The sequence below is a fragment of the Trachymyrmex cornetzi genome, unplaced genomic scaffold (genome assembly GCF_001594075.2).
Source record: "Trachymyrmex cornetzi isolate Tcor2-1 unplaced genomic scaffold, Tcor1.1 scaffold11, whole genome shotgun sequence".
NCBI lineage: Eukaryota > Metazoa > Arthropoda > Insecta > Hymenoptera > Formicidae > Trachymyrmex > Trachymyrmex cornetzi.
In genome coordinates, this window is record NW_017295653.1 from 1118973 (window position 1) to 1143438 (window position 24466).

Here is a 24466-nt window from a genome sequence, read left to right on the forward strand (position 1 = left end):
TTGATATAGAAACAAGCCACAAACCTACGAATTATGAGTTTGTACTTCTTTAATTAGCTAAACAGATCATGATTTTATTAGTATTAATAAAGTGCAATAGTTAGTTTCCGAAAAATAAGGGGGTGTCATTTTAGGAGACCTATGTCTCAGTACCGACGACTTTCCTCTATAATTAAATAAAGAGACTATTTGACTTACCACTTTATCCTGATCAAATAGCTCGATGACGATGGAGGGTGGGTCTTTCTTGATTTCTTCAGCGATGCCGTAGATTAAGATATCATCAAACAGCAACAATTCGTCCCATGTTGGACTGAGGGTCTCGTCGATCACCTGAGTGCACTTGCAAAACTCACCACAGATAACCCTCGCAAATGGATCTGAGAGACCAGACGCATCGCTGCCGATCAACGATCTCGCTTGATACATGTGAGCTCTTAATTGAAATTTCTGGCGAGCAATTTAGAACAGCAGAGTTACGCATTTGTTTGACGAGCTGTGCGGAATTATACGGAAGAAACACATACGTGTTTTTGGACGTAGTGAATTACGGTGGGCGGTAAAGCGCGAGGCCTGTCCACATTCCTCAATTCGTGACTGATCTCGTATCCCTTCGATAAACCTTGAATGAAGTACTTCTTGTGCTTCAATATTCCTAGCCACATGTAGATCTGTAATTTCGTTTGGATCGCCCATCCCGAGGGTCCGAATCTTTTTTTACCTGGAAGCTATACATGGATTCCACTCGAGATGCGAGAATAGCATAAAATTGAACGTTAACATACATATATTCTCTATTTTTATTTTACATTTCTTTCATTTTATCCGTATATTATAAAATGTCTCAAAATAAATATTGCAATGTTTACAAAATAAATAGTACAATAATTGCGTGAGACACAAATCGCATACCGATATTTCCAGCGTATAACTACAATTTACAGAGAGAGTTAAATGTAGATAAAAGAATTAATTTTTTAAAACTTATTTCTTTTTAGTTGTGTCACTTTTATAAGTAAAATACAATACAATATACAAAATTAAAAAAGTCGACATTATTATCTTCAGTACATTAATTTACCTTGAGAAACATAGTTTGTACTTTTCCGCAATGTCGGCCACATTCTTCGTCGACCACCGAGTAGATCAGTTCGCGACCTGATATTCTCTGGTACGCCACTCGTCTTCCGGAGCTGATCACCCAGATGAACACATCCGGCAGGGAGTCTTGCGGCTGTGAAAAAGATCAAGCAATTCCATTTGATAAAGTACATAAGCGAGGCGTTTTTATCAAATAGAATTGCTTGAAAAATTACTACTGACATCCTCGACAAGAAACTTCAACTTTTGTAGATAGCTGTGGGCTGTCTTCAATCTTTCTTTGAAGCTGCTTTTAGTCACGAGGGCTTTAAGGTTGCGCGATAAAATCCCAATATTCTCCATCTCCCGCTGACATAATTTTGTACGCTCCTTGTCCAGCTTTGTTTTCCCGACGCCCGGACCGGTCACGCTAGACTTGCTAATACTGACATATCGATTACAATTCGCGCTGAGTTCCTCGAGAGTAGACTTTAAAAGCTTTTCGCACGTCGAGTCTTCTAAGTGCGATTGAACCTCCGACAATCCTTCCTCCTACAGGGAGTATAAAGAAAAAGTTTTATCGGTTTTATGTAAATCTTCTAAATCGAGAACGCCGTGATCTCTTTATCTCACTCAAATAATCACGTTTCCACTAAAAATCTGGTTTCCTTAAGAGATGTCTGATTTAAATAAATACATCCGTCTAATGATTCTAATAAAATAAAGCTGAATATTTAAAAATCATCGAATTTTGAATTATTAATAATGATTAATGTCAACTTATTTTAAAGTAATATAATTTCATTTTTTAAAAATTCTTTATCTTTTTGCACGTTAAATTTAATTGAGTGTTTAATAAATATTTATTATATTTTAACGACCAACGAATCAGTTTTGATTGCTTAATTTAATTAACAATTAATTTGATCAGACACTCAGTAGTTTTAAAAAAACACTGTTTATAATCTAAGTTAAGGCGGTAGTTCTAATTAATAATTTTAAAGCCGCTTACCAGTTTATCGACAATCTTGCCGATAATATTGCTGTTATACATTCGACGTCTATAATCCGGCCATATGCTTCTTACGTGAAGGCATGGCTTGTCGTCCCAGTATGGTAAGAAATAATAAATTTTATCGTGCGTCATTGGTTTACTAGCTGGTGTAGTACTTTGCCAAGATCCAGCGAGAATTTCTTGCAGCTCTTCCTCTTCCCCGCTTGTTCCGCCTTTCAATCCTCCATCGTACATCTGTAACAAACGAAATGAGCTTCACCTTTTACAAACAAAATTGACGTCCTTACAATATTTTTTTCGACTATTTCTTTCTTCCTTCTTAATAAAAAAAGAAGTGTTTCCAAAATATATTATTAAGATAAATTCTTTTCTTCATTGAGAAAATTTTTAAAAAATTTTTAAGTTTATTTTCTAGAGAAACTTATAAATTCATTCACCTTAAAACTTTCATTGTGACCGTCGAGAGCATTACCCGCGTTTCCGATCGATATTTCAAAGTACATCGGCTTATCGCCTAGCTTCTTGTCAATCATCGTAGCATCCATGATTGTGGCATATAGAAAAAATTCTTCATTCCTTGCGTAGGCGGTTTCGTTGACTGGCACAGTTGGCTCCACTTCAACTTCCGACGGTGCTATTTCCACGTTATCGGTAATCTCGGTTCGTATCGCTATCAAAAGCCTAAATAAGGAACAAAAAATAGAAATTATAATTTAACATTTCGTTCTACATCAACTTTTCCCTTTTGTATTTGATTTCATTTATTATTATTAATGAATTAATTATTAATGAATTAACTATTAATTTTACTAATTAATTCCGACTTGATTATTTGTAATTAATATTCATTTAATTATGAAATACATAAAATAACGTGCCACATTAATTGTATCATTTATGTGATAATTTATTTCATTATATACTAAAATGCTGCACAACCTCGCTCTATATGAAATTCCCTCGCCCAAGCCGGTGTTCAACGTCGAGTGCTCGTCAATGAGACTGTAATCTCTGATGCTACCATAAAGATGGATAAACGCCGGACCAAAGGTCGGCAAGAAGCCCTTTTCACCATCGTTGCTGATCTGTTTAAGGTCGACGAAGTGTGTACCGATGACGGTGGCGTGTACCGGGTCGTTATCGCATAATTGTATCTTTATCCTCTGACATAGAGGAGGAAACATCTCTGTAAAAACTATTTGTTCGTTCCATACTGGAGCATAGCTATGCCTCTTCACGCTTGTTTTCCCCTGAAGTGTCATAAATAGAAAAATACTTGTCTTTGACATCTAGTACGCTCCATTTAACGTCACTACGTTTTAAGTGTAGAATTAATCATTTTACACAGAAATATAAACTAATATTAGTTTTCAACTCTTAATGATTCTGTCAAAATTGTGTTATGAAATAACCTATATTAACAACGTAAAATCATAACGCGACAATATATGTATATTATAACTTCCTGAACTTGACGGCGCACTGATTTAACTTTGCCACGACGAAGTCAAAGGACTTATTCCTCTTCGCATATAATAGATTGCTATTAACGGTACATTAATGTAAGGAGAGTCGATTAAGAAGAGCTATCGTTATTTTCTCTAAGTTTTTCAAATTTAGAAATTATGCGATTGCATAATTATGTTTACAAAAACTTTTTAAGTTTAGAAAATGTTTATGCAAAAAGGAGATATAATAATTATCCAAAAAGAGAACAAATTTAAAAATAAGATTTGTCAAATAGAACGGAAAAAACGGTTTTGTTAAAGTATCTAAAAATTTAGCTGATTGGAAATAATTGTTGAGCTATCAAAATAATTATGTAGGACGTTCAAATTAGTTGCCAGAATGTCAAAAGTATCATGCTCTTGACTTTTCTCTAATCTTTCCTAATTATTTTGATAGTCCAACAACATTATTTTCAGATTTGTATTTACCTAAATTTGAACTTAAACTTTAGCAAAATTATTTTTTCGGTATATATTTTAATAAACTTTTATGCAATTTAAAATTATATCGCAAAATAGTAAGATCATTAAGATGAAAAATACAGCGATAATTATCATTTTCCTAATTATTTTGATAGTCCAACAACATTATTTTCAGATTTGTATTTACCTAAATTGAACTTAAACTTTAGCAAAATTATTTTTTCGGTATATATTTTAATAAACTTTTATGCAACCTTTAAATTATATCGTAAGATAGTAAGATCATTAAGATGAAAAATGCAGCGATAATTATCACAAGACATTTTTTAATAATTATATGTAATTGAGATTACTCAAGTATGAATATATCGCTTACGCTGAGCCCGGCAAAGGACACTTGAACGTATGGATCCACCAGATCTTTCACTTCCCCCGTAAAAGCCTTCTTCACGTTCGCCATGATGCTGCTGTTCATTTTTGGTAAACCGTCAGCTCTGTAAACCTTCACCACGAATTTCGCGCGTTGTCTCTCGATTGGCACACCGTCCGGTAATAAGAGGTTGCCTTCGATGTCATCCTCGTCTTTTTCACTTTTCGGAGGAATTTTCACGGTATCACCCTTGCCAATAACGCTTATGTCACATTTCAAATAGCCTTTCGGTCCACCGGCAACGTCATCCGGATCAGTGAGGAGGGCCCATTTATGATAGAATTGATGATCTAGGGATAAAATTGATGTTGATGTCCATGATACGCGATGATTTATCAAAAGGAAGGATAAATTTACATTAATTCGAAGAGAATTTACCCTAAAGAGCGGCATGAGACACAATGTTACTTCGAAACTAAAGATTTAGTATAAGAATTTGACGTTTTGTATTTTTAGAAAAGAAAGCATTTTTGAATATATGAATATATATAAAGCTATGTTTATGTGGAAAAATAATAGTGCCAGAATACGATGAAAAGTTAAAAATATAACTTTGATATAAATAGCTTTCTCATACTGTTGTTACCTTCATTTTATATTGTGCTTTTACATCCGTTTTTCTGGGTAAACACTCTAGCTTTTAATTTACAACTCATAATTAAACAGTTACTGAGAAATGGACAAAGAGAATAAGCTAAGAATTGGAAAGAGAGATCTGCAAAAAGCAACCAGTAAGCTTTATTATTTTAGAACACAAAACAGATACAAGAATTGCAATCTTTATTTCAATTTTCTGTCTTTGTAGATTTATATTTCTCTCGAGATTAAAATTGAGGACTCAGAGTAATATAAACAATTCCCTATCCTATACATTTAAACATTCACTTTTATTATCTTATTTGAAAATATTCGATAGATTTATCCGAAAACCACGCGTCTCTCACCTACGCATTAATAATTACAACTGTATTCGAAATACGTAGATCAATAAAGGTATCAAGTAAAACATGTGCTGCAGATCGTTTTACGTTTTACCGAATATGCGCAATCATCGCTTGTGATGCATTAATTTGAAGCATTTGTTTTCTTCTATAAATAAACCAACAATATCTGATAATAACATCGGACGGCGGACATGTTATTCTTAATGCAATTAGATAGCATAAGATTACATTATAATGTTGTAATCGATATTCTCGAGACCTTTAGCCTCTTCATATGTTAGTTTATTTAAGTTTATTAAAGCATCGATTACAATATCAAAATAACCATGATGTAACCTCTATATAGTTATAAGTAAAATAAAAGGAAAATATGGATTGTGATAAAATTATCGAGTATATTTTTAGTTATTGAATTTGTTTATTGAAAAAGGACGTACTAACAATATTTTTAAAGTGTTAAAGAGAAGCATTATTAATACTTAAAAATGAAATATTTCACACAAATTAAAATAAAATATAATCAGAAGAGCTACGAGCCCAAACAAAACAAATTTTAATGATGTAGTTGACATTAAGTAAAATAAAAGTAAAAACAAAATAAAAATATGTCTACATCAAACTAACGTTTCGACCATCTTCGGGTTATTTTTAAAGTTATAAACAAGTTTTTATTATGTATTTTCACAAATTAAACTATACTTAATTGCACAAAATTTTATATAAAACAATTGATAAACTTTATTTTAAAATATCTAATATTAAAAATTATATAAAATGGATGATATTTAATGAAATCTTTAGGAAAGATTATATTTTCAAACTTATAGTCTATTTAATCAAAAAAATATGTATAATTTTGAAAAACATATCCTAACAATGAGTAAATTTAGAGACGCATTTATGATCGTCAGCTCATAAAATTTTCAAGGCGGACATCACAAGCGACTTTTTGTCAATACGAAAAACTGACCGAAAAGAATCGATGTGAGTAATTAGAGCGGAAGTCCATTTACGAGCGATTTATTATCTCCGTGCGATCGTACGGGTGACTGTAAAATTTTTACCTGTGCCATACAATACTTTAGTGTGTGCGAGATCGCGTGGTTCAGGATTAACTTGGATAACACATTTACGATATGTACATGCGTTAGAACATCCATATACGTGGAGGTGAAAAGCCTAGCATGCGGATTCGCGATAAAAATAGAGCATTTGTTTTCGCAACGAACGCGAACGTCGAATGTAACAAATGATGATTGATATTTTTTCACCGGTAATCCGCAGTTTTTCCTAACAATTTCCTTCGATAAATTGCGATCACACATGATATAACTCTGCTATATTTCAATGTTACACAGTACGTTTCAGTTGTATTGTATTAATTGACAGAATAAATTTTTTTGCATTGTGGAAGATTACAATATGTTTCATTTTAAATATATTGTTCTATTTGCAAATGGGTGTGCCTGCTAATTACAAATCTTTCTGCTCTGTAATAAATAAGCACGATCTGGCTTTGAAAACGCCTTTATGCAACAGGATATGCTGAAAGTGATATAGATGTTCATCAACAATTTAAATTGGTTGCTCATTTGCAAACGATTTTGCATATAATAATTGAAACGTACCATAAAGTTTTGAAGTATAAATAAAAATAATACACATTGTGAAAAACCGAGAGATAAAACACCAACGTTACTAACATGTGTGTGTTGATTACTACAGACACAAAGTATACAAATTGCTACTACAATAAAAATGAGATTAAACACATATTTGTGCAAAGTTAATTAATACTTTTAAGCAACATACATTGTCAACAACCTGTTTACTGATTAAATTCAACAAAGAAGAACAATTCGTAAAAAATTTGGTTTCTTCGTCTTAAGCATGCGATTATCTATAATACTTTTAGGGAATCTTAAATAGAATCGCAAGGCTATTAAGAAAATTAACGAGATTGAGATTAATGGGATTTTATCATTAGAATATATTCTTCTTCAAATTCTTGTTTTTATACTCTTGAAGTTATAGCGTAAAAAGAACATTTTTCTTGCAAATATGGGGCTTCGGAATTCGCAGATAGAGTGCAGAGAATGATGTAATAAAGACTTTGTTTCGAGAACATTTTCCGATAAAATAAAGTGTACTTGCCAGGATCGCATACCGAGTCTCATACCAGGTGTACTATTTGAAAATATAATCCTCGCGTGACAATAAAATGTTTTAAATGTAGTCTCAAATATCCGGTCTGATATTTAAAGCAACAAAAATTTTTGTTACAATCAAAATCCCATTGCGTATTTTAGATATATATAGGTACTAGTAAAGAATATAGACATTCGAGACAAAATTGATTAGTTCACATTTTGATATTCGTCCATTTTATACTTTTAAAGCTTCTTATTTAGATAATTTTCACATTTCAAGTGATATTTTTTGAATACTAATGATACGTTTAACATTTTACATATCCAATGTAATCTTCAGTGTATTTTATCGATTATACGGGAAGTATAGTACTTCGTTCCAGTTCAACGTAAGTTTCTCTCGGAGAAGGAAATTTCTCCGAGTACACCGAGCATTAGACTCGTCTGGTCTCTGGACAATGTGAAACCTGTACCTGGTTGTGCCCATACCGTCGCGATGTCTAATTTAAAGCTGCCCAGCGTTAGATTAGCGCGCAAGAGATTCCGCGATTGCTGCACCTGCGTATTATTAAAAGATGTGCTGTTTGAGCTTTTGTCTCATCCCCTCTCATTTGCTTTCTTATCTTGATCGTCAAGCGTTTGATCTGTCGTCTAATATTCATTCGTCGGTTATAATTCCCAAACGGAATTTAAATGTTCTTTCCTTAAGCCCGTTTCAAATAATCGATTTCCGATATTTATCTGTATATACCCATTGAATGTAATTGCGAGCGACAAAGATGTAATGGAGCGAAATTATTCACTATTATTCAGCACGCATTTATCGCGCGACTAACTGCGTATTCCAAATGTACTAAATATGTCAGTGGACGAATTAATTAAATCTTCTGAGTACTAAAGCATAAATTAATACATGCGAATAAACTCACCGACAGCGTAATAATTTTATCGAAGAGCATAACAGGCGGCATGTGGAAATCGAAGACAAAATACTGAAAATATAAACGAAAGAAAATAATTAGTAGATGTAAGAAGAAGTTAATACATAAATAAAAATAATAATATTTCTTCGGAAATAATCTCATTTCTCCGAAACAATTGCAATTTTTAATAATTCGAGAGAGCTACGGAAAAAGTAAAGGCTCTGTAAAAAAAAAAGTACCATTTATCTCATTTCATTAATATAATAATTCATGTCATACATATAAATCCGATAATTAAACAAAATGGTCTGTATGCAGAACGTGCTTTTGTCGATAAATGTTTGCTATTATATCTTTTAAATTTTATAGTATGATATGAACTACATCTATATCAATAGTATATTATAACGACAAGCTAAATTGCGCACAAAATTGTTATAAGAGTGTCTTCGATATGGATCTATCACCGGTATTCATCGTTAGTTCTTATTTGAAAACCATCTTAAAAATGTTTTAAGATAATAATACGACTCTTGTGATCGACTGTACTTAAGGTCATAAATATAAGAACTGATTATGAATATTGGCTTATATCTGCTTCTTACTTCGTTGTAATACGGGCAATTTGTGGACTCCTTGACGCTTGTATATTTGCGTTGATCTCCAATTTGTACACAAACCACTGGATCCATATTGAGACCGGCGAGTTGTCGCGCTTCTATGATAGTAACGCACACTTGATAATCTTGAGCTTTTAACGCGCTCTGCCAGGTATCGCTCGTCTGTGAAACGAGAAAAGTTCGCGTTGATTTAACTCGATTTAAAGTTTGAATTGCGAGGCACAGAATATGAAACGACACGTGTCGTTGAATTCTGAGAAGGAAGTGTTGCTCATATACAATGCTTTCTATAGTCTAACGAAGAGAAAGAAAATATGTCCTTATCATCTTTTAACTATTTTCAAAGGTTCTCTTATGTAGTGGTTCAACAGTTAAAATTATTTAATCGGAGAGCAATATGACACGTTTTGAACGTAATAATGAATCCAAAAAATTTGACTATTAGGAAAGTTTACAATGCCGGATCGAATTTAAGAAAAATCTTCTGTACAAAAAAGCTTTTACGGTGTTTCCTTTCTATGTAGCTTAAAGTGAAGTCATGTATCTGTTCGTTATAAAGGGAATTCTATTATTTCGTTTCTCTTAAGAAACATCAGAAGCTCTGAATAAAATTTCAGTAACCGTATATTTGAAACGGTCATTTAAGTTTTTCTATTTTGAGAAAAATGAAAAAGCATTCTGTAGTAGAGCTCTGGATAATAACAAGAATAGTATTGTACTTTCCTTTGATCTTAGTCGACAACTACATTTCCTTAGCTTCATTTGCTCCCTTCTTTTTTCGACTGCTATCTTTGATCTATATATTGCGATCTTATGAGCACGCAGAATAAACTTATCTACTAACTTTTTATTTTTTGAAACAATGGATTTTAAATTAGTGGTGATCAATTGAGGTCCGTGTTTTTTCCTCAGTCTGAGTATCATCAATAATCGATTTTGCACAGTGGTAATATGTAATATTTGATCTATGCTAAAATTGTTATAAATGTAACATGTAATCTTGATGTACAGTAGCGGCCAAAAGTATCTATCTCATTTTTAAATTTTTTTGAGAATAACTTGAGTTAAAGTGCGTCAATCTCTATTACAATATATCATATTTTGATAGTAAGTGTATAGCTTACTAGACAAGTGATTTTCACAAATAATAAAAATAATAACAGGTGAAAAATAAATTTTATTTAAAAAAATTAATTATTTAAAATTAATAAAACAATTAAAATTAATTTTATTTGAGATTGCAAAAATAAGTTAAATTGAATATATAATAAATAAAATGATAGAATAAGACTACTGATTGTGAGAGTGCGCAATAAACAGAGCGCAAAAATTAAAAATGAAAAAACAAATTTTGAATTACCATAATATGTCTAAATGCTAGCAATATTGTAAAACGCTAATTACTAAAACCAGTTTGTAATTGTAAAATAAAAGAAACACAAAAATACGATTTTATGAAAATCAATAGAGGTTTCGAAAATCGTGGTGTATCTTGTCAAACTTCATACATGTATCAAATAAATATAAAATATTTTTAGAGACAACTCTCACTTCACGTAAAATGGTTACGTGCACGTGCGAAATGTTAATATCTTCTGCAATACATCATGCATAAATGGCCATGATACTGAAACCGGTTGTTGCAAAAATAAAATAAAAATAATTTTGTATAAAAGTTTCTTTCACGCCCTTCTCTCGTAATTTAAGTTTGCCCTTTTAAGATCGATCGACCTCAATCTCATTGAAAGATAATTGCGTCGTCATTTACGGATAATTGTTGCGTTAGTGTTATCGTAAAATGCTTAATATAATTTGCTGTGATGTTTTGAAATTACTTTATTTTGCGAGAACTGCGTTTCCTCTAAAAACATCCATTTGACAATATTATCAGAACAAAAAAATAAAGAGTAAGTAACATTCTTATTGCAATATCTTATAAGGTTCAAATAAGTAAAGATATAAACGTTAAATAATAATATAAACTTATGGAAAATATAATATAGGAAAAAGATATTAAATATGCAATTTGTAATATACCTAAAAATAAAATAAATATAAATACAAAACTTCTGTTTGATATAATAATTATTTTTTAATTTTCGTGTTTTTAATGTGCTATTATGTAAGAGATATTGCTCGGTCTACAGTAATAAATAAATCAAATTCTGTATTTAGTATTCTAATTAACATGTGTAGCGTGGCATAGATCATTAATCATTGATATTAAAAATATTATACAACCTTGGGCTTGGATCTCTTGGAAGGCTTTACAACTACTTCCTCCTGTTCAGGGTTGGCGCTTAGCTGACTGTCATTATCGGACGCATTCGTTTCGAGGGATGTCATAGAATTCGTTCGTGAAGGCTCATTTGAAGTTGGACAGCTGGAGTCCCGTCTATCAAGGAGTTCTCTCGTTTCCGAATTGCTGTCACATGATCGAGTACGTGGGGGTCTCTGCTTTCCCAATTTCAGTAGGGATCGCACGCTTCTCAAAGTGGTACTCCTAAAGGAAATGGATCCATGAAGGAATCCAATATATAAATATACCAGAGAATAAACACTTTTCTGAAGACCAAATACTGTAAGAAACGTCTCTAGAGACAAGATGTTTTCTAAAAATCAATTATATATTATGCGACTTGAGATTGATTAAAATACATAATATAGTGTAATTAGAATATATAATTTAAAATAATATTTAGAATAAATATGGTTCTTTATTTTACCTCTCATATTCTTTTGCAACATTTTATTTAATATTGCAAGCAAGAGAGAGAGAGAGAGAGAGAGAGAGAGAGAGAAATAAAATTTTATTAAACATTTTTTAAAACTTATTTCCTGGTTTAATTATGTACTAATATTAGTAGAACCGAATTTATTTTTGGTTTTATTTCTTCATATTATTCTTTGCAACGTAAATACTTTTTTCTTTTCTCGGAAAGTGGCTTTCTAGCACCTTGTATCGTTTCCATCAGGGTTCTTGCCGTTACACACCGAGAACTTCGGTGATCCCGACCCGATGACGTCACTCACTTTAAGCCGCAATAACCGTATACACATACAACGGCGGATTAAAAATACCTGATATTGTAAAACGTTCAAATTAAATTTTAAATCTCTTATCTGTAAGCTAATTCTGACAAAATGAAAAATTTTGAAAGAACGGTAAGCTTTAAAAAAAAAATTCTTACATATTATTAAATTAGCTAAAACAAAGCAAATATAAATAGATAGTTGTACTACTAGTTGGATGTTTAATAATTTTAAACAATGCTTACATTTGCAAATTACATTTTATGTTTTATTTATTTCATTTATTAACATTTTATAAAACTATTAACAACTTGAAGAAGTAAGTTTTAAAAACTCAAACAAAATTACAAGCCCAGCAGAGAGTTGCAATTTTGTTTGAATTTTTGAAACTTACTTTTTCAAGCTTTTAATAATTTTATAAAATGTTAATAAATGAGATAAATAAAATATAAAATATAATTTGTAAATTCTCTCTTTTCTGTAATTTGTTGGTGGAAACATTTATTGTACTACTAGCTGAAACGGGGATGAAATTGATGAGGGATTTGAGTCCCATGATATGTCGCATCCGTATGCTACTTTGATCCTTGTCGATTATAACGAAGAGAAACTCGTGGGCGATTTTGCGAATGAGGATATGTCGTGGGCATGTTATTACGCGTATGGACGATCACGAGTTACGTTCGATTACGTCCTCGCATTGAGAGGCAGTGTCAGAAATTGCCATGGTGTTCCCAGGAGAGTTTAATCCTCTTACGAGGCATAAGAAATAGCTTTCTTTACAACGCATCTGGATAAGATCCTAGTAATACTTACATAGAGTAGTATAAGCCACAGCCTCTTTTCATTTTGAAAAGGTAAAAGAAAATAGAAAAATATGAGATCAATTTAACAAGATAAAAATTTTGCAGCAAAAAGTTATTCGTTTACGAAGTTGCTTGAAGTTTTAATGACATATCTATTGTACAATAAAAAGAATATTAAAACTTTGTAATATTATTTAATTTAATTTTTTTTCTTTCTCTCTTTCTTTTTCTTTGTTGTTCAACAAATTTTTCAGATATTGTGCTGTCGATATCATCGGACGTGCGCATCTTTGCCTCTTTCAGGATATCAAAAAAGAAACTTTTTGATTATACTGCTAACAATACTTTAATACTTAGTTTTGTAACGTTTATATTGATCCTGTTTAAATTCAATGCCTCATAATTTACATATTCTTTGTCCTACATTCAGCTTTTGGTTTATTATTTTTATGTTATTTTACTTTATTTTTATTCTATTGCATTTTTGGTTATTTCTATCGTACCTTTGTTATGTCAAAATAATATTTTAATGTACTTCATAAATCTCAATTCTTAAGGAGAATTTCTTATCCTGATACGCTTAAATTAATAACGCTGCATCATCATCATCATCATCATCATCATCATCATCATCATCCCTCTCTCTCTCTCTCTGTCTCTCTCAATATTAAAAATAACTAAAAAAAATTTCAGTTATTGCTAATGTTACAAACATTTCTATTTTACTGACAGATTAACTTTTATAATTTAATTGCAAAGTAATTTTATAGCGGTTTATTTAAGATACTTCTAAAAATGAAAAAGTAAAAAGGGTTATTATAATAATATCCTCTGCATCATATACAATATAACAATACTAATATATACATCTGTATAATATCATGTAACAATACTAATATTTGTGGTCAGTATTTTATATTTCTTGTCTTATATCAATATCTCATAACAATAAAGCACCTGTTTCATATTTTACGTATCGCCCAGGGCACACATGTACAAAAATAATATTATGTATCTCGCGTTTGTCTCTCCTGACCTTTCTGTGGTGAAAAGGTTCGCCTAGATCATGGTGATAACACATCACCGACATCATCGACACTATCGAACGCTCTATCGCTCTTATTGAGCAATCTTTTCACGTTTCGGTGACGCTGGTACGTAATAACACATAGTGCTTAATAATGTCGAGAGCTGCCGGTTAATTAGTAATTAAAGTAGTTGTAGGAAATTCGTAAAAATTGCGTTCATGAATCCCTTTAATTAACAACACACTTATAATTTATTAAAACTTTAAAATTTTTAATGGAAATTTAAGTGCAGTAAAAAATAAATATAATTTGTGGAATATGAGAGTGAAAAATTAATTTTAACGAAATATTAGTCGGATACAAAATTTTTGAAAAAGTGGACCTTTTCATCACAGAAAGGTCAGAGAGACAAACGCGAGATACATAATATTATTTTTGTACATGTGTGCCCTGGGCGACAGTAAAATATGAGCAAACTTTCTAAAAATACATTAAATTTTTATAATTTTAATCATTTAAATAAAAAAAATTAGATTAGCAGTTTACACATATCGACGTATAGAGTATTTCAGGATTGTGAGATAAATTTTAAAGGATGGTAGACCTTATTAAAAAAAATCAACTTTTGTTAAAAAAAATTGTGTTCTCCGACGCATTTTTAAGCAACTATGTATTTTATGTTGGATCAGTACCTTCGTAAGGTACCTGATCGATTGCACGGTAGCACTGAGCGTAATGCGCCTTACAATATTAATCCTTATTTTGTTTTTTGTTTTTATAGAAATAAAATCAAAGGATTAGTATTGTCAGACATCATGTGTGACCGGACCCGTAGCTCCTTAAAAATGCGTCGGAGAACACAGATTTCTTAATTAAATTTTTTGAAAATCTATTATTCTCTGAAGAGTTTGTCCCGTAGGTTTTAAAACACTCTCTATATTAGAAATAATGTAATAAAGGAAAAAATAATGGGGTAGATAATACATCAATTATTTTGCAGAAGTGACTAAAAAGTATGTGATTATAAATTTCTGCTAAATAAGATGTTTTTTCGTCGTTTTTTACAATTTCGAGTTCAAACGAAATAGAAAATAGTAAAATGCAATTTTTATATTTTTGCTGATATTTGAAAGTAAATGTTAACAAAGATCACGGCGTAGATATCTCGTGAAAATGAACATGAGATGCGAAGCTCCTGAATATAACACGTCATGTAGTTTATTTTTGTGCTGTTCTAAGCTTAAATTAAACGAAAAATTGCGTTTAAAGAGCAAGTCTCAAAATAGAGATTTCATGTTTCGCAATGTATTTATTTATGTATCTAAGTAAAATAAAAATTATGATTTTCGCATTCATATAATAATTCTTGATTCTTTATATTCTTATAAGCACGTGAAAATATGTGTTAATATTAATTTTCAATTATTATTTTATTATAAATGATTGTAGTTATATATTTAACGCAGTTAACGATCGATTAGTTCTTCTTTCAATTTTTGTATGTAAAATCAGTAGTAATAGAAACTTACGGTATAATTGTAATTACGTCTTGCATGGTACTTGAAATACAAATACGTGATTTAAATAATAATTTTAAAAAAGGAACTTTACAATCTGTATTTCAATTTACAATTATTATGCATGAATTTTATATTGAATAGCGATAATTAAACTGTGATATAATTAAACGTAACAAAGACGCAACGATAAAATTAAAAATTTTAATGGCCAATTGTGACTAAATATACGTAGTATTACAATACTATGCATTATAAAAAATAATAGATTTTGTACATTTTTATGAATAAAAAACTATAAAATTTTACACACATATTTCTCGTTGGTTTAGTATTATTTGTTGTTCATTCAATATTTAATTTCGTCTTTTAAACAGATTTATCAGTTTGCAACATAAATGTAATACATAGTCTAATATATGAATAATTTTAACATATACATATATAGTTTGCGTTGGCCCCCTCAGCGATATACTCTCGTACATCTCCGAGAGTACATCAAATATATTTCGATGTAATTTAACATAGGAATGATGTAATGTAACTATATCTCGTAATTATGTTTATATTTCAAACACAATTTGCGTAAAAGAAAGAAAGTGGTTATGAAATAGGTGAGAGATTATGGAATGCCACGATATCTTATACCATTTGTGCTGCAATCTGGGAGCAACCGTCAAAATTACTTCTTCATAATCTGCTTAAACGTTATAATTAACATGACTACTGTTTATTTAGTGTTTATTGTGTTGTCGTGAAAGCTGCATTTTAGTTTTGCAGATATAGAGTAATATTATAATTATGTTTAGGTAGAACTTAATGTATACGACACTAATTTATATATATACAAAACTAATTTACAAAAAACTGAAGAAGGGAAAAAGGTTATGGAATAGTAGTAATTTTGAAAAGTATAATTGTATTTTATAACTGTTCTAGCTTAGAAGTTGAGAACGTAGCTTTTAAATAATATATGATTAAACTTTTCGTAACAAAGTGTGCAATGCGTTCACTTGACACGAGACACTACTGTGTCTCTTGATGTATGTATATTACTTCTACGATATATATTAGGTACTACTACTCGTACTGGGGCAAAAAATTATGAAGCGTGACAATTTATTGTGTCTAAATAATAAATTGTTCAATTTCAGATGAGTCATCGTGACTATATGCTCAAAAAACAACGTATTGCAACATTAATAATCGCCTTGATGACATTATTACAGAATGCAAATGCTGCAAGATGGATTTAGATTACACCAGCGAAGGTAATTCTATGAATAAAGAAGGTGCATGACTTATTTGCATATTTTGAAAGTGGTGAGAGCTTAATTTGAACGAGAAACGTTTTATGAGTTTTAACAAGATATGAACAAAATTGAATAATATATGACTTCGTACAGTTTAAAAAGTCACATCTATATAATTTTCAAATTGCTAAATTTATATTTATGTTAATTATAAGATAATATATATTTCTTGGTTCTTTATGAATTTTTTTTAAGAATAACGAAATTCTTATTCTACTTCCGTTCATTTTTAGAATAATTTCAATATTTTTTCAGTGCAGATATATTTTAATGTATACATAAATAAAAAAATTATTAAATAATAAATTAATTAATAAGTTATTAATTAAAAATTTTACATTAAATGATAGTAACTTACAAAAATATTACATACATGAAAAAGTTTAAAATGTTTATTAATTCTTAAAGAAGGTATTGATCTCAGAAATACGATTTGGAAAATTGATATTTCTAGAATCAAACTGTAAAATGCAAGAAATTAAAAATAAAATTATAAAATTAATAAATATTTCATTTTAACACTTTATGCTTTTGCAAATAAAAAGAATACTTTCTAATAATTATATTATATTAATTTGTGATTGTTTATATGTATATCAAGATTCTCTTTTTAGTTAAATTTTTTAATTATATACTGTAATAACGCATATATATTATTTTGTTTAAAGTACAATCGATGTCACTCACCGTTTTCGAGTGTCGGGCGACTTTTCGCCAGTTGACACAGAGGTGCCCCTTGGTAAGAAGCCTCTTTTCGATGTTTTCTCGGGAGTATGCCAAGAGCCTCTTCTTTTTCCACTGGTAGAACTACTATTGGCTTGCTCGAGATTCTTCTCGAGGTTCGCGATATTCTGCTCGATGTCGATCAACATTTGTTGCTCGTCCTCCATTATTTCCGAGACCGCGTATGAGCTGCAGCTTCCGTCCGGGGGATTGTATCGAATTTCGAAGCACACCACCGCCTACATATATGAACAGTTCCGCATTAGAGGGTTCAATCGATAAAAGTTAAGATAATCGGTGCTCTTAACGAAAATAAGAAGTATCGTGCACGAACTTTGTTCTTTGTGCTATGCATGCTCGCCATAGCGACGACAACTAGAGTAATGTTACAACATAAATTAGAGCAACCTAAAAAGAAAGTGCACACGATCGTCTAAAAATATTTAGCGGTTTCCAGTATCACCAGGACTATTTGAAAAACATGATCTAACACGCAAAAATTGGATTTATTTGCTAGTAGTTCAGAAAATAGAGAAACTGTATGTGATGAAACGAATATTTTCAATATTTTTTTTTATTTGTGAAAGATGATAATATTTACAAAAATAATAAAAAAAGATTTTAGTTACGAATATTTTATTGTAATACTTTTTCATGATTCTGTAAGGATAAAGTTTCAAAACTTGTATGCATCAGAAATGTGGAATATCAAAATTTGTTTTGCAATTAAATTGCAAATTTTTGTTCGCTTACTAAAATAAAACATTATTTTATTCTACCCAACAACACATTCAAATTTATATTGAAACATCTTTGAAACGATTCAGGAAAATGTAACGCTTGTTTAAATTATTTAAGGCCTGCCAAGATATTGTTCGTAAACTTTGTCCTTCTATTTTGATGCACTTTCTATAGTTTCTATGATAATAGCTAAAATTGATGTGGTATAATTCAAAGATTAACAAAGAGAAGTTAATATATCTTACTTAAATTGCAGAAAGAATTATAGAAAGAATTTACACTCCTTAGGAGCGATGAAAAGCAAGCATATAAAGGATTACATACAATGTGTATATTTTGCTGAGAAGCATTTGCAATCATGGGATATATTCAAACGCTTGAGAGGTGTTGATCTGTGAGATATAGAAACTTTCGTATTTAATTACAATGATTGTCCAGCTAAAGTAATCACAACGAAAAAGTGTGCGAAAAATAGAATGTATAAAATAGAAGATGATTTCAACTTTATTAACAATGCTTAGTTAGTAACAATTCATTCTGAATTTATGATGACATTTCTGCCTCCACAACTTTCTGTTCTGAATAACTACGAGCAACAATAATACTCGTCAAATGTTACTTATAAATAAGCTTGAAAAGCGACTAATACAAAATTTCGCGTTTTCCAATAACTATGATGAAAATACTATTTTGCAAAAATTCTCATGTATTAACAAATTTTATTGTCGGTTTAAAGTTATAATCATTAGAGTAATATACATTGTAATAACTTTTCTGAGTCTTTTAATTAATATTAATATGAAGATATGAAGGGAGACCGAGAGCTAGAAAAGGCAGAATTTTTTATTTTAAAATTAAAAGATTGCAGAATAAATCAAATTTATCAAACGTTTTGCGCAATTATTTAGTAGGATTATAATTTTATACGCGTAATATATTTATTTATCTTTTTAAGAGAAAAAAGTATGGTTACAGAAAGAAAAATGCATTTAGAATACGTGCTTACCCAGATACACCACTGACACTGACAATGAATGCGTCTGTCTGTTACGTGTTATATGGTACAAAGATCAGTCACGTACATAAGTACTTTTCATGCGAAAATGTTCCCGAGACGAAAAACAATTAATATAGTTGCTTGGAGGCAAGAAGCAAAATTTAAATTGCTATCTCGACTAAATTAGATTTTCTGTTACCTTAACAAGTGAAATATACGTGGAAGCCTTTAAAAGTGTTTTTTTTTCTTAGTTTTTCTTTGTTTCTCAGTATTTGAATTGTAAATGATTCGCATTTTAATTTTTCTCTTTCACACAAGAACGTATTCTAGTCCTAAACCACTTAACAATGATGTCAACTTTGTTATTTTAAACAAGAATTTTTCTTGTAAGTTTATCTTTGAAGTTGCCATTTAGCAAATTCTCAAAAAGAATTTCCAATGTAATTGTAAACATATTGTATAATAAATTATAAAACAAATACATGTACATTATATAAAATTATTATCAACAATTGAAAATATCAAAAAGGTGAGAAAGGATACGTTTATAAATTTGATTAAAAATATAGTATTTTGCAGGCGGTAACGAACATGCGATATTTGAGTCATGCAACAATTATATATCTCGCGAAACATATATCGTGGCGATTATTCAGTTATATTCTCTTCGATATTGAAACGTACCGAAAGCGGTTTGTTATTGAGGTCAACCAGGGAATCCGAAACCAGGATTCTCCCTTCGCGCACCACTGTTTGCAACACCAGTCCGTATCTTGCCGCAACTTTTTCGTTTCTCAGGACTCCGCGCGATACAACTGCCAGTTGCAGCACTTCTGCCTCGTCCACTGGTCTTCCTAAATTCCACGTAAAACTCTGAAAACGGAGAACGAATTATTAAGAATGCACGTTTTGTCACATTTTACACAATAAAAAAGTCAATATAAATTAAAGGACTCCGTAAAAACAGAAAGCATAGTGACTTTGTTCTATAAAATTAAATTGTTCGAAATCAGAAATGAATGGAAACTTTAAATCTTTTATTTCTTTCTTTTACAATTATTCTATTCTTTTCTACTGATTCTATCGAATTCTTTTTTACTGATCAGATAACTCTTTTTAAAACCATAAAGTAAAGTAATAAGATTAAAGATAAAAAAGAAGTTTAATGTATCTTGATATTATTTTAAAAAAAGATATTCATAAAAGGATCTATTATCATAATTTTGAACCACAGAAAGTTTAATATATGATTATATAATAAAAAATATTTTATAATTTTTCAGAAAATTTTATTTTAATATATTGTAAATAAAAAAAGAATAGAAAGAAGTTTAACTATACGTTTAAATTAGTTTTATCCTTAAAAAAATCTATGTTTTCATAAAATGAGGATGTTAACTCTTTTTTAATTTCTTCGTAGAATGTAAAAAGATTCTTTAAACAAGAATATTGAAGAAAAATATTATTCTTTTCTTGATATTCTTGCAAATCGATTATACGTTGTTATAAGCGAGATGATTCATATCACTATCGTGAATCTGCACGCATTCGACTCGCATGCATATAAAAGAGGAATGTATGAAAAAACCATAGCACGAGCGCGAGATTGAATACACGTATAAATATAAATGTAAGATCGATAAATTGTACAGATGCTTTTGAGAAAACCACGCGATACTTAAGAAAGAGCCGATATCGAGAAAGCTCCCTAAGCGAAAACCTACAACGCGATAAAAGATAATTTATTATTTATTGAGAAACTCTTTTCTCTTCGTGAGTTTTATTAAAGTTATGTTCATCATAGTACAGTTGTTCCAATTTCATTTTTGCCATCTTTTCTGCGAAGAAAAACAGATTAATTAAACAGAGTCGATAGGGTTTAAAAATAGTCGGTGAAGATCAAGTTATGAATTCCTTAGAAAATCAGAGAAATATCTCAATGTAATCTTATGGAATGGAATATTAAAAAAGTTTCTTTATCGTTGCTAAATTTCTGAGATTCAAGAATTGCTTTCATTTTTTAGAATGCAGGAATCAGAATTTAATAAAAAAAATTTTTCCTTTATGTTCCACGTTTGCCAATATTGTTATTCACCACGCGTTAACAATAGAAACGGAAAAATGCAAAAAATGCCGAACTATTTCATGGATTCAAAGAATAGGAATTTAATTTCACAGAATTCTTTTCACACCTATCTTTCACAGAAAGCCATTCGTGTTTTGCATTTGATATTATTTTTAGAAGATTGATAAATTGGAGAAAGGAATTTTTTTCCTTAAAAAAATCCTTTTTACAAAGTAAATTTTTAATTATTTAAATCTGAATTAGCATTCTTTGCAATTTTTTCTATCGTTTCTTTCACGGACTTATTTTAATTTTTATAAAAATAAAAAGAAAAAGAAAGTTTCTTTTTTTACATAAAATGAAAAAATATTAATAATACTCTTTTCCTGTTTTGTTGCAACATTAACTATTAATAATTTACGTTTCATTCATTAGAAGAGAACATGAAAGTTTAAAAACTAATCCCAGAAATCAATATTGAGTATTCCATGTCGAAGGCACGAATTTCTTGCACAATTCATTTCAATTTGCTTATGTTTTATCTCACCAGTCGAGTCTTATGAAACAGATTGAGGTACTTAATTATGTTGAAAGCATTATAAAATCGCGACCCTCGAATTTATGGGTATAATCCTTCTATCATTTATGCAAATTTTATGCGTTCATTAGTTACATCGTATTTCCGTTGTTCAGGTTATCAGGATATTGCAAAGCGTTTATTTCCTTCCTGGATCGTGTTTACGAGGAACGATACATCCACGGTTAGTCAACTCGCTGTCAGATAAGCTTCTCTAACGCGAGAATGTCGTAATGGATTGGTTCACGTCGACGTCATTGAATCGTGGCTTCGATTAAGTAACTTCCTCATCTGTGTACAATCGTCGAATGCGATAAACTAGATCAATATTTTATATTTTTGGTATAGAATTTATAACATCCCACGTACATAATGTGCTCGCTAAAAATATCAAAGCTTGCCCTTTTCGAAACAACTCCACATTTCGCATACATCACGAGGACATACATTGAAATTTCCATTTCACGAGAAGACAGAAAGACAAAGTGTTACATTGCCATTGTGCACTTACAGACTATTGACGAGTTATTGCAAACAATGAAACAACGGTATACATATTTTCTCGTAAACTGATTAAATTTGTCATGAAAAGCATTGCCATGTAAACATTTGCCATGTAAACAATTGCAGTTGTCACGGAAAACAACGGTATTGAATTGTATGGACTGTCATGAATTGTTGCGTAATTACATTTTCCAATTAAATACGTTCGTACGATATGACGAGGCAATCGTTCTTATGGCGAAAAATGTTTGTAATATGGCGATATACAGTGATCGATGCATGACAAGTTTTCAGATCCTAAACATTCACTGCATTTTTCATGGTTGTCATATACGGCTAATATGTGGAATCGATTCTGCTATTGTATCTTCACTTCGGTCGTGACATAAAAGTTGAACGGTTCGCCACAATGTAATAACAATTACGTGCATACAATATTGAAGTCGCACCTTGTATATCGAGAAAAAGGATAATCAACATGCTACACTTCTACGTTCATCGTGAGTTCATTAATTTAGCGTCTTTTGACCAGACTATGAAAATCTTACAGGTTGCTATTGTACAATTTATATTTTAAAGCTAATTTGCGATGCAAATTGAGAAACTTCTGAGTAAAGTTATGATGAGACTCTCATTGGGATTCTCTTTAATTTACGGAAACACAATTTTCTAAAATTAACAGAAGTAGCAATTACAACCGCTGGAAACTATAACCTTATTGTTTACCTTTCGCAAATCTTTACGAGCTCAGAGTTATGCTTGGTCACGTCGTCGTCTTGAGATCGCACTCCATTTGTGCGATCATCATCCTTATTTATTCATTCAAGAATAATGATATTTGGTGTGTAGTAGATTATGTTATATTACATAATCCTAATGGAATTATTAATAAACACAACGTATTTATTGGATAGATAACAATAGTTACTTACTAAATAAATATTTATTAAGTCGAAAATTAAGTTGAAAGGAATCTTCTTAACAACATATGTGTCAAGATTATTAAAAACGATGAGATCGCTAATTTTCTAAAATTTTACCCAGAATTTTTAGTAAATTGGGGTGAAATGAGCCAAAAACCATCCCAATTTATTATTACACCTGGAATTATTAAAAATCCTGGTGTGTTTTTTGTGTGTTACGCAAATTCTGCCAACATCATTGTGTTTAGAACAAAAAATCGGAAATATTGAAGAGAAAGAAAATAATTTTTTGTTCTGTCATGTTTATTATTAAGGCAATATGCTTGTTTTTTAAAAATACTTTTAATTTTTAGATTTTTATATTTAAATTTATTATACCAAAAATTTATACCAAACAAATGTTCTTTTTTATAATATAATATTTTATTTTACTATAATTAGTATTTATATATTTTTTAATTTCTTTATCGAAATAATACATATTTTATAAAGATCCATTTATTACTTTATTTAATATAAGGAAGATCAGAACAAGATGTACTATCGACTGTTCAAAGTAATCCAGAATTTAGATTAATATAAATATATGGAGATACGATTGTCACTTTGTTTCACATGCTCCAGATGGCAATGATTAAATTTCGATACCTCAGGAATACGTGCCGCTTAATAATTTTTGTAATGGAAAATTAACTTTTTAACCTTTTACAAATATTTTACTATTATTTTTGTAGTGAAAGATACACATATTGAACGAGCAAGTATCCTATGCATCTTTATTCTCTTCTCATTTTATTACGCTACAAGTAATCATCTATCATTTGTGTTTTGGATTATATTTTTCACCATTTTCTACAAGAGTGATTGAAGTGTCACGGATCCATTAATACTTATGATAAAACGGAGCAAAATAAAATGATATATGCGCTAGTAGAATATAGTTTATATACCTAACTAATTAATTATATATAAGAAATAAGACCAAAAAATCTTACAATAAGAATCTTATTATTATAAAAAATCTTATATTTAAAAGTATTTTTGAAAATTAAATTTGTGTGGTTTATGGTGCTCCGGATATACTAAATTCCTTATATACTAAAACGGAATATATATTAAAACGGATTTGCCCGAAGTGGAGAGAAT

At 30.3% G+C, this 24466-nt stretch overlaps 1 protein-coding gene across 2 annotated transcripts in view; it reads right to left on the reverse strand.

The window, feature by feature from the left end:
- LOC108763044 (otoferlin) overlaps positions 1 to 24466 on the reverse strand; it is a 41467-nt gene that overhangs the window by 10205 nt on the left and 6796 nt on the right. For both annotated transcript variants that reach the window (XM_018510352.1, XM_018510344.1), the window contains exons 3-16: positions 19936 to 20124; positions 17478 to 17752; positions 11335 to 11596; positions 9079 to 9255; positions 8480 to 8542; positions 8024 to 8108; positions 4403 to 4746; positions 3035 to 3345; positions 2533 to 2776; positions 2093 to 2329; positions 1324 to 1632; positions 1082 to 1234; positions 528 to 728; positions 199 to 450 (exon numbers count right to left, since the gene is read on the reverse strand). In XM_018510352.1, coding sequence (XP_018365854.1) covers positions 199 to 450; positions 528 to 728; positions 1082 to 1234; positions 1324 to 1632; positions 2093 to 2329; positions 2533 to 2776; positions 3035 to 3345; positions 4403 to 4746; positions 8024 to 8108; positions 8480 to 8542; positions 9079 to 9255; positions 11335 to 11596; positions 17478 to 17752; positions 19936 to 20124 — 3102 coding nt within the window. The remainder of the gene's footprint in view (positions 1 to 198; positions 451 to 527; positions 729 to 1081; positions 1235 to 1323; positions 1633 to 2092; positions 2330 to 2532; positions 2777 to 3034; positions 3346 to 4402; positions 4747 to 8023; positions 8109 to 8479; positions 8543 to 9078; positions 9256 to 11334; positions 11597 to 17477; positions 17753 to 19935; positions 20125 to 24466) is intronic.